The following is a 15,835-nucleotide window of genomic DNA, read 5'->3' as shown; positions in this document are numbered from 1 at the left end:
CATTAAATTATTTTCTCATGTCTTCTTTACAATTTCTTTAAGCTACTTTTACTTTTTGATGATAATTAAAAAATCTGGAAGGCTTTGAAGGAGGCAAGGTAGCTCAATTTATGGTTTGGTGACTTTTGCTTGTTAATAATCTGAACAATGTTAGCCAAAATAAGGATAGTGACAGGTAGTGATATAAGTAATAATGAAGATAAAGTGGTAAATAATAAGTTTTATTGAATGAAATAGTCTTTTAACATGTTTATTTTTGTGTTTTAAGATATAAATACATAAAGTTAATGAATTAAGTGGTTTGTTTGACTGTAAAACTAATGCTAATAACAAACCAACGAAAAAATTTGAAATTTAAGTAATAACATAATGAAAGCAAAGAAAGATTAACAGATAATAATTAAAAAGTACTCCTCGTCGGTATCACTTCCGACATCAGGTTCTGCATTCTTATTAATAACGCTGGTTGAGCTCGGCAGAGATTGGTACCAGTGGTAGAATTCTTGGGGTATCACACCTTTTTCACATAATACCATTAAGTCTTTATGTTTCTGTGAACTTATTGGTAGAGGCTTATTATACGCCTTTGACAATATATTTGGAAATGTTGGAGCAAGATTCCGAAGAGCAATATTAATTTCTAAATATTCGCCGGAATGGCCATACCTATATTTTATAATTGAAGGACTTTGTTTTTCAAATCTGAAGCATTTCACCTTTAACCAGTTAACTTTTTGCCCAGCCGTGTTCCTGGTTTTATTTTTTAATACTTGTTTGGACAGGAGACCCAAATCATAAAAATCACTGTATTTCAGTTCTTTTGTGGTATACGGTGTCGCAGTTTTTTTATTGCGATTAGATCGAGCAGCTGAAAAAATGTTTATCCAATCATGCATCGTATACACACTCATGAATCGCTTCTGTTTCTCAATAGCACTGTGCATACTGTCACATTCCATCATTGAATGTCCGGATTCTAAAAACTTTTGCTCCAATACTTCAATATTGTCTGAGCTCTGCACCACGTACATCAAAAGGGCCACTATATTTTGATTGCGGTTCTGGCCACCGCACGTGTCACCAAAAATGGACACTTCTTTTATATTGCTTGGCAAGTTAGTCATATAACTATACAAGCATGTACCAATCTCGATGCTACCACGCTTGCCATTTACCTCATGCCAAGCATAACAGAAAGCATTATTAGGCGGAGCTCCTTCATAAATTGTCAAATTGTGGCAACAGAGTTTTCTGCTGTAATACAGAGGTGAGACATCGCTACTTAGAATTTGTAAAACACTCTGTAAATCAAAGGTTACTGTTGCAAAAGTGTTTTCTCGAGTTGCCCTTTCTTTGTCCATAGCTTTGTCGGTGTTGGCTTCCCTCTCCCTGTTTTTATGTTCGGTGTAGTTTTTCTCCAATTGTTTCTTCTCGTCACCGTCCTTCATTGCGTTATATTTTGTGCAGAGAGCACATTGGTCTTTTCTCGGTCTAAAAAAGGAGTAATTATAGTCCTTGCAAAATATCCTTTTGTAAGATGTGATGCTTGGAGGTATGACATCCTTTCCTTTGCAAAATTCTGTGAACAGTGCAAACATTTTTGATATCGATAATTTACTGTCTAAATATTGCCGGCTCGATGATTTTTTCCTCATTTCCTCCTCCTCCTCATTTAGTTCCTGTAATAAGTAGTAATACAATTATTAATATATTGATAATATTATTACTGGTGAACGTTTTAGCTTTACCCTACACAACAAAATATACTTACAATAATAGGCACAGCACTTGTATCTGTCACTTCCATATAAATATAGTTAGGCGATTTGCTAATAGAAATGTTATCCATTACATTCTGAAACAATACAGTATGTAAGAATTATTATTTTTTCAACATAATAATAAAAACAATACAATTGGTTGGTTCTGTTAAAGTTAACTCACATCCTGGGTATCGTCATTGGAATCAACTTCATTAATTTCCATGATATGGGGATTTTGATTTAATACATCTTTACGATGCATAGAATCATAGGTTGTACTCTGAAACATAAATAATATTTTTTACATTAAATTCAGAACTTAGGTGTGGAACAAAACGCCTTAATTATGCTAAAATGAATATGAAAACAAATTTACCGCAGGGGCAGAGTTAACATCAGATTCATTGACGTTCATAGTGCTTAAATTATGTTGTGTACCGGATATTCTGTATCCATCTTCAATAAATTCAGTTGAAGCACTCTGAAATACAAGAAAAGTACTTCATTATCAAGTATAACCTCCAAATAATTAATATGGTAAATAAGACAATTTCAGTCGATTCACTTTAATGTCTTTATTGAATATAAGACAAATATTTCATTGTAATTTCATTGGGAATTGAATAAAAAGTTTTGTTTTCGACAAACACTTACCGGTACAACAATTTCAACGTCACTTGATGCACTGTGATATTTCGAGTAATGCATGATAACAGAACTCCTGTTCGACAAATAAATATTACAAATCTTGCAAAGCATTACGGAATCTGGTAATATAACAACAATTAGTCCCAAACAATCCACAATCGAAACAATATCGTAACTCGAAAATCCAAACGTTCAATGACAGTTGACACGATGCAAGTGTAATCATAGACGAAAATGACCATAAACGAAAATAATTGTCAATCACAACTCTCTATGGTTGGATGGTGACTTTTGCTTGTTTATTTCGTCATCGCTGTGCTGCATTTACGAACAGACAAATGTCACCATCACGCTATGGCGAGTTTTGTTTGATTTAATTTAGATCAAAGCGATCTTATTATAACAAACTATTCTTGTTTGGTTATTTTTGCGTATTTCAGACAAGTATTAGATGTTTTCAAATGACAAATCAGTAAAACTCACCATCCATAGTATAGGGACTTTTGCTTGTATATTTATAACGAATAATTTATTTTTTTATAGAGTCAATAATGTCTATTCGACTATAATGATTTATGCTTGTTAAGATTTTATCGAAAGTCATTTAGTGAAAAACAAATAATTCCGATTTAAGGAAAATTTTACTAACTAATGTACCGTGGTGACTTTTGCATCTTAAAGAACATAATTTTACGCTTCGAGTGACATACTCAACTCAAAACTGCCATTTTTAGGTTTGGTGACTTTTGCCTGAACGGTGACGATATATACAAGCTAGCGAGTTGAAATCATAATATTGTATTGTTGTTTACTTTTATCGGGCTTTAACGCTATGAAATGGAATGTAAATGAAAGTAAAATGCTTGCCGAATAATGTTTCCATTTTAAAACGTCAAAACGGTAAATGTCAAAATGAGTTGTTCGTTTTTTTACCGGGACGTCGCTACCATCGCTCTACTGCGCTCTGCCGGCTGTCAACTTTTCTCGGTAGATTGTTTATAATCTGCTTGTTAGCTTGTTCGATGATGACACTGGGCGAGTATACGAGCAGATTGTAAATTCGCTATAAAATAACTAGTGGAACTTTTTTATATTATAATAAGTGAAGTAATTCCATAAACAACGTTTTTTGTGTAATTGAATTTGATCAAATTATATACCTACAATATTATATTATATACCTACTATAATGTAGTGGTTATTTTGGTTTCTTTGGCAATTCTTCTAAAATATATTCCTACAATTGCCAGACTTGTGATAATAAAAAGTATTTGTAATCTACGTATGTGTTTCAATATTATTTCCTTTGGCCCTATATTGGCCTTTTGTATTCTAAATTTCTATTCAAAATGAAAAAAGAAGTTGGCAAGTATAAATTGATTTCATATTCATAGTCGTATTCAACATCATAATGTTGGAAATGGAGACAGTGAATGTACTGAATCGAAGTTTATTAATAATAATTTGTGGAACTTCTTTAAGGGCGACCTATTGCATATTATGTATTACGAATTTCAGAATATTGATTGGGAAATTTTATATTCGATTAGTGGCGTCAATGCTGCAGTGAAGGTATTTTACCAATATAATGTATTTGACAAGTCATTCTTTATAAAAAAAAAATCGGGCTCTTCGCGTCGCTACCCAAAATGGTTCAATTTTGATTTAATTAAAAACATACGACTAAAGCACTTGCATCACAAAAAATGGAAGAAAGCGAAGTGTCTTAGCGATTATATTTTATTTTCTTATATCATATCACGTGTATTATATCAAATCTTGTGACATTGTCAATGTTATCAATGGAATCCAGTTTTTACTCTTGGCAGACGATTTAAAATTATATGTGTCAATTCACAGTGAATTAGATTGTCACATATTACAAAATAACTAGTGGAACTTTTTTATATTATAATAAGTGAAGGTAATTCCATAAACAACGTTTTTTGTGTAATTGAATTTGATCAAATTATATACCTACAATATATTGTAATATACTATTATACTATCATAAAAATGTCAATACGATATAATAAAATATTGTACTTATTTAAAAAAATTAATAATTATTTGAATAAGTATATATATAATAATATTATAGTAAGTAGAATATATTATATTCTTATAATATGTAAATGAATTTTTGTCTAGCGATTTTTTTCATCTGGCAATTTTATTTAATCATACTTGCAACTTATTATAGTAACTTACTGCCATCTAGTTGGAATTGACCAAAGTTTTTAGTAACAGATTTTTAGAAATTCATGGTAGATGCCTTTAAATATAAATAGATGGCGTAAAAGTCACATTATATGTGTTATTTAGGCTAAAGACATCGCCTTAAGTTTTAAGCTTGATACAAATGAACGTGCAATGCGAAATTACTAGCAGCTAATTTATTCACTGGCCGTAGTAACCATGATGATACCAGCTTACGAAAATATCACATATTGAGGCTTCGCCTAATAGAGAAAGTTTACTTCAAGGCCTTTGATGAGTGTTAAAATAAGTTTTGAACTCACCAACATTAGACCCCTCGGAGGCGAGATCAATTTGCAGCGGAGAATCTTTAATGGAGCTCGTTTCAACGCCACTTGATGGAGCGGGGGATGGAGAACGGGACCCTGAACACATATAAATCGATGAATAAATCGTTCACTATAAACATAAGTACTACATTATTTTCAACAGTTTTAACTTACATCAGCCTGTTTCTATCACATGACTGACTGATCTTATCACAGTATTAGATATGTACTTTAAAATCAACCACAATGAAGAACAGATTTTTGCTTTTACTCATGTTTCAATTAACGTTAATAACGATGAATTACAGAACAGACTGGTATTGAATATGTGAGGCATCTATTTTCAAATAACAACAATTTATAATATGGTCAAAATCTAATGAAAAATTGTATGTATAATTTCACACAATATGTAATGAACAACTTTTAAAATCCACATATGAAAAAATATTTAAAAACTTAACGAAACCAATTATTTTAAATTATACAAATAAATGTCGATATGTCTCATTTCGTTTAGCTTATTGTTTATGGTTTGCAATGTTTTCAAACCTTCTTACTAAAGCGGCTGACTTGACCCTCGGCCAAACTTCTATGGTCCACCAACCTGGCCTGAATATAAAAAATATTATTGTTATGGATAATTTTTTAATTGTCTCACCACTCTCTGAATCTCTATCCTCGTGGCCGAGACTGTTCCTTAGTGAATCCAAAGAATGGCATCGCCTCGGTTTAGAAATCAATTCCTTTGGTAGTTCATCTATAAAACAGAGATAATTCATTTCACACCAAGAATACTCTTCCCATTATGATCAGATATTGTGAAATACCTTAGTTTATGGCTAAAACACGTTTCTGGCATGTTGGTCATAAAGCGGCATTTCGCATCACAAATTCAAAATCAAATTCAAATTTATTTATTTTACATAACATAATGAACATAAATTATAAATTCAAAGCGTTCACGACATGGCATAAAACAACGTCCACCTAAATTCATCCTCTCGTAAGTGGAATATATCAATATTCAAAGCAATTTCCTTAAACATACTTATTGCCCTCCCAATTGGCATTACTAATGGCAGGTTAGTTCTGCACCTTGGGGGAACAAACCTAAAATAATTATCAGAGACACACAAGCCAACACCACCAAGAATCGCAGAGTTTCCATTCATAAATATGATAAACTACCCTCGATAGCTGCCGATAGTAGCCGTGTATCGTGTCCGGAAACTTGTACATATGCAGTTCGCCATATCACACTTCACCGTGAAATATCGGAAATATATGGCCGTATATTGAAGACCGGCAAACCTCTCTGAGTTGTGTAGTACTGACATAAAATTCATGTCTGAATAAAACACGGTTCTTGTCGGTTTACACTTTACAGGCCAGCAGCAAACAAATTTTGAAATTAGCTTATATATACTGGATCATTTGTTAGGTTAGGTTAGGTTTTCATTTTTGAATTTTGCCAAAATCAGCTATGAAAATTGAATTAATGTTCATATTGAATCTAATAAAATTGGAGACCGTATAGTATACGATCATCTCTTTCCGATAAAGCTCACGGTGATAAGTTTTACATACAATTTACATGTAACCGCCTTGTATATAGAATAGATGCACAGGTCCAAATATCCCCAATAACTTATTTGCTCAAATTTGATATGCACATATTGTTACAGTACCTACAATATTTCGTAGCAATGTCCAAAAGGTATCAAAAAAAAATTGAGAGATAAATCTATATTGCCTCATAATTTAAGTGTAATAAGTGAACCTCTACTAATATCTTACCATCGATTTGCGTCGGAGGTAAAGCCAGTGGTCGAGCAGTAAGATGAGGATCACTTCTGCAACGAGTCAAGGTTCCTTGCGATGGTCCGTCACGTCTCACTTCACTGTTGCCAACTTTGTTGGATTTACCTACAAATTAATACAACATTTCAATTTTTGTGTTTGAAACACTGTTTTGAATTTCTGTGCTGTTATTTTCATAGCGAAATATTATTGGTTAATGATTAAAGGGAATGCATTTGGCAGCCAATGAAATTGCTAATGATTATTGGATTCAATTTATTTACCGGCAAGAGGGGTTGCAGGAACATTGATGACAGTCGTTGATTTGATTGGGTTGTTGGTACGGCGGCCGCCTCTTTTGTTTTGCTGTTCGGTCGCCCTATCCAGAGGAAGGTCTGTCAGATCCAAATTGTAAACATGCCTCGCCAGCACTCGGGTCAAAGTTTCCATGGTTTTCTATAAAAAAAAAATATTACTGGGTTACATACCTATTATACAATAATGATGGGAAAACAAATAATTTGTAGACATAATATAATATATCGTCTCTGTTCTGGCAGAACACACTAACTCGAGAATACTAGTTTTGAGTAATTTGACTTTGAAGTTGTTAAAATGTTTGAAATGGTCTATCATGTGAGTTTATTAAGTAATCGTAAAAAGGATGACTTTAAAATAAAGACTGTTTATTTATTAAGAAGGTTTCCAGACGGTAAAGTTTGAAATAAGGACAATTTGGTATAACTAACTCAATATATAATGTTTTCGAATTAGTGTCTTCTGCCAGAACAGTGACGATATATTAACCCTTTCCCGGCGACCGTATTCCAGTAGGATACAGCTAGTACGTAACACATGGGCGACCGTATAGCAGTCAGATACGCAAACCTTGACCTGTGGATAACGCAAGAAATATTTTTCATGCGGCATTGAGAATTTTATTAAAAAATAGCCCGATCCATCCGCCTACTTCCACCTATATAACTTTGTCAAAAATATGTTGTTTTAATTTCATAAACATCGATCTTTCGAACCCTCTCGATCTATTGAGATTCACCGGTACGATTGCATCAGTTCAAATCTACGCGGTATTTTTCAGCGCCTGCGCACTAGGTATACAAAATATTTTCATTCGAGTTGAGTGTGCGCCGAGTGATTTATCGTGTCAAGTTGAATATTCACCGCGATCTTTACAACACCATGTTTGCGGGAATAAAATACAACCAAAAAACCGAACCTGTGTCGTCAAAATATTTATAAATATGTACTTGAACTTGTGTTCTGGATTATGTCATTTATTTTTATTACTCATGGTCATGTCGTCATGTGTCACCCCAATTGTTTGAAAGTCATAAATCGAGCTCATTATTGAAAGTCGTAAATATGTCGTAAAGATACGTCCACACGGAATGAAAAAATATAATATATTATTATATTTTAGTTAGGACGATTGCGAGTTTTACCAATAAATTACGAACTACTATGAAGGAATATATAAAACGTATAAATAAACGTAAGTATAAAAAAAAACACACGGGTATACAACATAATATAAAATGTAAATCATGGAATATTGACTTTTCAACTATATTACATATTATCTTTGTATGCAATTTAATGTTTATAAAATTTGAAAACCTCACGCAATAAATGTTTTTATAGCACTTTTACAAGCACGCAGCAGATTTTACAAAATAAATATTGTTTTTTTTTATAAAACATAAAACGACAATCACTAACATAACACAATGCTCAATAAAACTGAAAAGTTTAATCTAGTAAAAATCCAAATTACACTAAAAAAAGAACATAAGAAATTATTACAATATTTCAACCACTGTGGACTCAACTTTACGCGACCCATAAAACTTGTAATAATATGCGACACAATAAAAGCTATTATTTTCAATATTTTTAACGGCATTTTTAAGTGTTTCTAACATGACTAAAATAAAATTAGTGTCAGTGATTTATTTCTTTTCATAGGCGCACAATCTCAATGACGCGTTTTTACGTCACAAACATGGCTGCGTATTTTTTCGATACAAGGGACTATGGACGATTTTATTCAAGTATTCACAGCTAAATTCAACAATCGATTCTATTTTTTAGTGTGGCACTTCGAACCTTATGTATCTAGGCATGATAACAGTAATACCAGCTATTTTTAATTGCCGTATTTATCATAATATAGCGAAGCATAGCATTTAGAAAAATGGTACCGCAGAGAGAGCCCCTTTCATATTGAAACTGACGCGGCGGCCGGGTTAAATAACAAAAACAAAAAGAGAGAGTAACAAAATTGAGATAATAATATCGAAATTCTCCCGATACACGGATTTATATTTTAGGCACGCCGCGAATTTTATTGCAAAAATAAAACCTTCTAAATATATCATTTTTGAAAATGTATTAAAGTTTGTTTATAAAAACTTGCCAAATAAATGAAGAGTGAGCCAATTGTGTCGCCATTTATCCATAATAACAAAAGTAAAATGTTAATGACAAATAAGGTTTTGACACAAAATTTGTCATAGGAAATACACAAACTAAATTATATGTCAAAAGTAATTGTTTATGTTAGTTTAATATTAAAAGTATAAAAATTATATACGCCATATAGCATGGACAGAAATTAAGAATTTACCAGGAATTCGGGGAACCATAAAAAGCCCGTAGTATAAACTGTGAAAATGTATGGCACAGCCCTGTTAGCGCCGCCATTTATTCTGTATGACAAAGAACTTTTCAATTTACGTTTCAAAAGGTAAAAATGAATTCTGTTTCAATTCTGAGTATGTGACGATATTCCCAATATATGTGGTTATGTATTCAACATATTTATATGTTTAAAATAATTGATTTACGTTAGTAAAATCCCGTTTAAAGCGGTGTGTTAAAAGACGTCATTTTTGTATGAGCGGCATTCGGTTCACGGAAAAGTGCGCGGCTGAAGACGCTATTGGCAGCCATTTGGTTAAATATATATTGTAGATACTGTTACATTTTTTCTTTGTTTTGTCATGTTATATCGTGAACATCTTCAACTTATTTTGTTGTAGTATTCGTTTAATGTAAAATACATTAATTTAAATTACATACAGTTTTAACCACAGTGTTCTTGTATATTGTGTCATTAACAAACTGCCGCCATATGAATTAAAAAAAAAACTTACAGCCCATTCTTTGATAAGGTCCTCCCAATGTGTCAGTGTTGCGAGCACGTCCATGAAACTCTGCCAAAGTTCCGGCTTCACCGACACATTCAAATTTGCTTTTATCCACGTCACAATCAACGTTTGGAATATTGCCGGGGCTAATGATCCTCCTGCAATGGAGAAAACATTTAATAAAATTCCCACACCATTAATCCTTTCGATGCGTGCCAATTATTCTATAATTTATTAATCAACTTTAGGCATGTTTAACTATCAATTTAAGCCTTTTTGGGCATGACTAGGACTTGTTTGAATGATTTTTTCAATATATGTTAGCATGTTTTGGTATATTTTACAGATGCGTTGTTCATGTAAGGCTGACTTGAAACAAGTGAGTCAAATAACGCCTTTTGATATTACTGTAATTTAAATTTTCACACATTTATAATTCAGAATCATTATAATTCGTGGGGTCACTGCCAAAAGAATGTTATGGAATAATTGCAGTTTGAAGTTTGACATGCCTTCTTTAATCAGGCAAAATGTTAATTTCTTTGTGCCTTATGTGCATGTTCTATATATCGGATGACCTTGATTTTTTTCTAGCATATATATTTATATATACTTAGACACATTGTAATCCATTGTTAACTCTAAATACCTAAATTATCGACTTACCAACTTTAGGCAGCAACCCCACGATATATAAATGTATAAGTCAAACAAAGATTTGACGAGACCACTTACTTCAAATATTTAATATTATGCATATTATATCATTGATATACTACTGGATGAATCATATGCTTCTTAAAATGACGCCCGATTTTCAGCGAGTCGGCCTTTGTTAAAACTTACTGAGTAAGCCCGGTCTAGCTTGCATCTTACTCTAACTAATAGTCAGCGCATGACGACTTGCTCTGTCTGTTTTGCATTGCAGCCACCCTTAGGTTCACTATTCCAAGAACGCAAATTTAGTTTTACAGCCAGGGCAATACGGGTGAAATTCGGGAATCCATGTTAACGGTCTTAACGCATTATACCTACAAGGAAATATTATAAGACGATATTCGTTAGATCTTTTGTGGTACATTTTTAAAATGACACTTGTATGGGAACTGCTCATCTAGTCGTATATCAATGTATTATATAGATATTGCGGAGAATACGTTTTGGACACTTAAGCGAAATGTCGCAATCAACGGGGGAATTTAAAAACAAAACAATTACATTGCACTGGAAAAATAACATTAACTTGTTCCGCGATGTAAAATATAGTTTAGCCTGCTTCTGTCTGCAATTATTATATTAAATTTGACGATAACTGCCAGACAAGCTGATTGTATATTTGTGATTCCACTCATTATGATGATTTCTGGCATGTGACACATGTCAAAGATGAGTGTGAGACTCTCGCCAGATTCGCGATGGATGAGGGGATGATGGGTGAGACTAATTACTGTATATCATACCTAATGATTCATGTTTTCTCTTTGGCGGCACTTTGGTAAGAACCAGTGAAGTTATCTGTAGCAAAACAAGCAGTAATTGCTCCCTGAAAAACAAACAGAGAATTTAGAACAGAAAATAGATCAAACAAAACCCAAGGGGTACCAAAACTTACCATCAAAATGTCAAAGTTTACACACCTAAGAGTTGACAAAAACACTGTAACATTGTCTCATTTGTCTTTGCTTGGATAATGTGAACGTAAGTATGTAATTCTTAACCAAAAAGTGAAAAAAGTTCTGCCCAAAACTGTTTTGAAGAATCATTGTTATGCTGTAACCACTATAGTTTCTGCGTAGCGTTGTGAATAAAAACACTGAGACAGTGGCATATTGGACATGGTAAACGGTGGCAATAATCATTATGACAGAAGACATTTCTCTTAAAACTTAATCTCAGCTTACCACGTATGGGTGTCCATTGTCGTATGCATGACCATGTATCGGTATATATTGAGAATTCTTTTACAGGTGTCCGTTTGTTCCTCTAAGATGTGCTGCTGCGACATACCGGTGTTTGAGACCTGTCCGTGGGACGCCAGGAAAACATTGGCTGCCTGTGTCATAAACAACTGGAGAACATTCTAGAAGAGAAAAAAATTAATTAGAACTTCTGCACTTGCATGGTATTAACGTAAGCAAAAAAAAAGCCTCCCCTTAATGCCAAATCAACTCTTAGTGTCGTTTAAGGCATTGCCATACAAAAATTTTAGAACTGAAATTGAGGTGTGGGTAGTTGTCATGGAATAGCTACTTCTACAGCCTATTGAAACACTATATATTTGTATCTGTATTTTATGATGCAAAAAGTAAATTAAACATGCGGTTGTAAATTACCTGTAGTCCAGCTCGTACAAGAATATTATCTTTGTGAATGGCTCCGAGGTAGGAGTCGTTTCTGAGTCTTCTGGGTGGAACAGCTATTTCATGAATTGTGCTCACACTTCCAACTCCGCTGCTAACAGAAGCAGTGTGCGTATTTTCTAACAAGAATGGTGGGATATCCACAACCTGGAATAAAAAAAAACAAATATTTAAGAATATAAAAAATTACTAAGTTATACTCGATTTGATTTAGGACGGCAGTTAGCTAGAATAGACATGCTGTCCCGCTTTGATACATTGCGAAATAGTCAATAAGAATTTAATACAGTAATATGTGGTATTTAATATCAATATTGATCAGTATGATGTAACATTTTACAAGCGAGGCTTTTAGTTTTTATTTGCAGTGTTCTGATAATGTCATCAATTAAGAAAATAACAAGCTAATAATGGACAGTGTTGTGAATTCACAGTTAAACTGCATGATTGACTGACTTATGGATGTTACATAGGTTGAAGATATGTAGACATAATTTCACATGCGTCAAAAGACAGGGACAGCATGTCCAATTTAGCTGACTGACTTCTTACAGCGGATAGACTATACCAGTTTTAAAAGTTTGACTAATCATTTACAACATAGCAATTACATTCATGGGTCTGGCAAATAAACATATTGTTTTTTAATTTGTGTTTGAAGTCAGAGTATGGACCTAATAGGGTTGAGCAAACCTTTTTTTGAAATACGCCATTTCTATTGGCATTTCAATCCAGCAAAAGAAATGGCGTATTTCAAAAAAATACTACCTTATTCTTAGGTCAATAATTATTATAAAGCAATCATTATTCATAGGATGTTTTATCACATTTGAATGGTCAAAGACATAGCTTATAATCATTATCTTTAGAATTATCTTGAAATGTGTCAATCGTGCCCATTTTTTGAATAATAAAATGCCTAATACTTGTAAAATTTGGGATCACAGAGATAATAAATATAATTTTTTTTCGTATATCTATAATAATGTCAACGTTCAACGACAACGACAATCACGTATCACTATAATAATGTCAACATAAATTTTACTAAGGTTGTATAAATGCATTTAAAAATTAATAAATCTAAAAAATCTTAAAACCACTGCACATGGATGTACTGAAATATGACTATATTCTAAAACATTAGATCGAGAGGTTTAGAGAATACTATTTTATGAAATAAAAATACTTTATGCAGTCATCCAATGTTTAAACTAAATATAAAGGATAATAAGGCTTCAAAATTATATAAACAGATTATCTACAACGTTTAAGGAATGTCCAGGCTTATGCTCTGAAAATACCGTAAAAGCTCCATTTTTACCTACATGGCGCATGTGGGCCGTTAATGGTTTATATTATATTCAGGGCAATATGATAACTAAAAGATGTCTTACATTCATTTGTATCCAGTCTTTATAAACCGCAATAACTCTCCGAATGGCTGCGGAATGGGAGAACGGTAATAGGAATGCTTGACGAAGTACTTCGTGCATGAAATTTACGTGGTCCCGGGAACAGTTCAGAACGTCACGCACCACCGCAACACTTGACAACTCCTCCCCACTCGATTCTATAATAATTATCAAAAAAGGGACACATTACTTTTTCAATTTAAAATAAATGTGCATAACTTGAAATCGTCATCAATATGTACATACCTATATCGATTCGAGTTTCAGTAACGTCACCACATCGACTCTATTAGCTCTTTGCTGATAGCGAATTTTGTCTAAATAATATTGTATTAAAAAATTGTAAAACCTTTTTACACACTTAGATAAGCAATCGAATCATAAAACAATAAAAATGTGATTTTTTTTGTATGCCATCATGTTACTTCATGGTCTGTCAATTGCAAAATATCTAGTTTAACTTTGAATACTACTTCAGTGCATCTATTCTATACAAAAGGCAGCTATCGGTGGCTATCAAGGGTAGTTATCATATTTATATATTGAGGTATTATAATTGTTACAATAAGTTAGCCGTCTAAACTGTCAAAACTGTATCTAAAAGTTAACACAGCCAAGAGGGGTGCTGTTAAAACATAACACTTTTTGACAGTTCAGATGATTAACTTATTGTAACAATTAACTGCCTCAATACAAAAATATGATAAACTACCCCCGATAGCTGCTAATAGCAGCCTTGTGTATAGAATAGATGCACAGTACCATAAAATAATATATTATGTCTAATGTGAAAATCAAACAAATCAGACGGTAATTTATATACTAATATTGAAATTTTGGTCATCTTGGTATTTTATGTGTTTACAAGTGAAAAATATCAAAATTAACTTCAAATTAGTATTCAGCACCAAAAATATATCGACAACTCCTACGTAAAAGGTCAGGTTTTTGGCAATCGAATATGATGAATAAGACGAATATGCATTGAATGGATATCGAAAAAAAATATTCAATTAATATTTTATAGGTAAGTAAAGTTTTATAGTAACTAAAAAATTATGATTCCAGCATTTAAATTAATGCTGTGGTGTCAATAATATTTATCAAAATCGTACTACTGAATAGTTACCATTTTGCAGTTCCGACCTTATACGTAGGGGTGTTGATATGTCCGTACTAAAAATTAGACGGTAATTATAGAAAAATAAGATTTTGGAATGCAGGGAGGAGTCCATGAGGAAATTTTGAAACGGCTCAATATCTTAAAAATCCCTTAGGATATGCTTATTCAGCATGCTAAAGTTCATGCTTTTATAAAATAAAGGCGCAAAATTCCTTGAATTTCCAGAACTATGCCGCCGGATTAATAGTGTCAATAGATATATATTGAATAATCATTTCTGACAGCATCTTACCAGAATCCAAACTCGGATGACTCATACTATGCTCCTGTGGGTTCCCTCGGTAGATGTCGCCAGCCGTGCTGACAGTGAAAGACTGCTCCGACTCCTCACTGTGGCTGGTGAGCGAGCTCATGGTGTGCTGAGTGTTCAGCATGGAGGGGGTGGGGGTCGGAGTGAGGCTGCTGCCATGTGAGTGTGTGGAAGACATGGAGGACAGCTGCATTGAGCCCTCGTTGGGTTTCTTGGTGACATGGGCATAGTTGGCTACCCATTTTATCAATGCCACGCGGCACTGGATGTATTCGTCTTCTACCACCGGATGGTGGACTGGGAGATCTAAAAATAGTTCAATGTATATTATATTATTGCCCAGCGAGATTAAATTAATTAATACAATGCAACTATTATTTTTATCATGCTATGTTTATACCAGGCATGTCGACCGGTTGATAGATTTTGGTTGAATTAATTTTTAAATAAATTAATTTTGAACATTCAGTTTTGAATGGGTAGCATTAACCATTCCTATTTATATTTCTTTAACCAGATAACATGAAAGTTGTTTAAAAATTGACCATAAGGAACCCCGCGTGACTTTGTAGTATTACTTAATTTGTATTGCATCATCGTGGCCTGCTGCAGAGGTGAGAGAAAGAAAAGATGTGGATCCCTGTGTTTCAAACTGAGGCACAGTTCCCTTTACTGTCGCACAGTCGGCTCTTTTGCACGGTAGGAGAATATTTTG

The 15,835-nt window shown here is 33.3% G+C and overlaps 2 protein-coding genes across 2 annotated transcripts in view; both read right to left on the bottom strand.

Annotated features, from left to right (window-relative positions):
- Positions 1-15,835, bottom strand: part of LOC147071099 (putative Rho GTPase-activating protein CG5521) — a 54,515-nt gene that overhangs the window by 14,729 nt on the left and 23,951 nt on the right. The window contains exons 5-14 of the mRNA XM_085948670.1: positions 15,103-15,426; positions 13,670-13,845; positions 12,246-12,419; positions 11,814-11,992; positions 11,373-11,455; positions 9,919-10,070; positions 7,027-7,198; positions 6,740-6,868; positions 5,601-5,699; positions 4,934-5,035 (exon numbers count right to left, since the gene is read on the bottom strand). Coding sequence (XP_085804796.1) covers positions 4,934-5,035; positions 5,601-5,699; positions 6,740-6,868; positions 7,027-7,198; positions 9,919-10,070; positions 11,373-11,455; positions 11,814-11,992; positions 12,246-12,419; positions 13,670-13,845; positions 15,103-15,426 — 1,590 coding nt within the window. The remainder of the gene's footprint in view (positions 1-4,933; positions 5,036-5,600; positions 5,700-6,739; positions 6,869-7,026; positions 7,199-9,918; positions 10,071-11,372; positions 11,456-11,813; positions 11,993-12,245; positions 12,420-13,669; positions 13,846-15,102; positions 15,427-15,835) is intronic.
- On the bottom strand, positions 387-2,647 carry LOC147071100 (uncharacterized). The gene is made up of 6 exons (XM_085948191.1): positions 2,418-2,647; positions 2,140-2,244; positions 1,945-2,043; positions 1,772-1,855; positions 806-1,679; positions 387-517 (listed from the first exon to the last, which is right to left on the bottom strand). The coding sequence occupies exons 1-6, from the start codon at positions 2,520-2,522 to the stop codon at positions 387-389; spliced, it is 1,398 nt and encodes a 465-aa protein (XP_085804317.1). The 5' UTR covers positions 2,523-2,647.

This window comes from Rhyacophila brunnea, unplaced genomic scaffold (assembly GCF_057557595.1).
Source record: "Rhyacophila brunnea isolate RB1 unplaced genomic scaffold, BYU_Rbru_1.0 scaffold_20, whole genome shotgun sequence".
Lineage (NCBI taxonomy): Eukaryota > Metazoa > Arthropoda > Insecta > Trichoptera > Rhyacophilidae > Rhyacophila > Rhyacophila brunnea.
The sequence above is the reverse complement of the archived record's forward strand: the minus strand, read 5'-3'. Positions and strand labels throughout refer to the sequence as shown.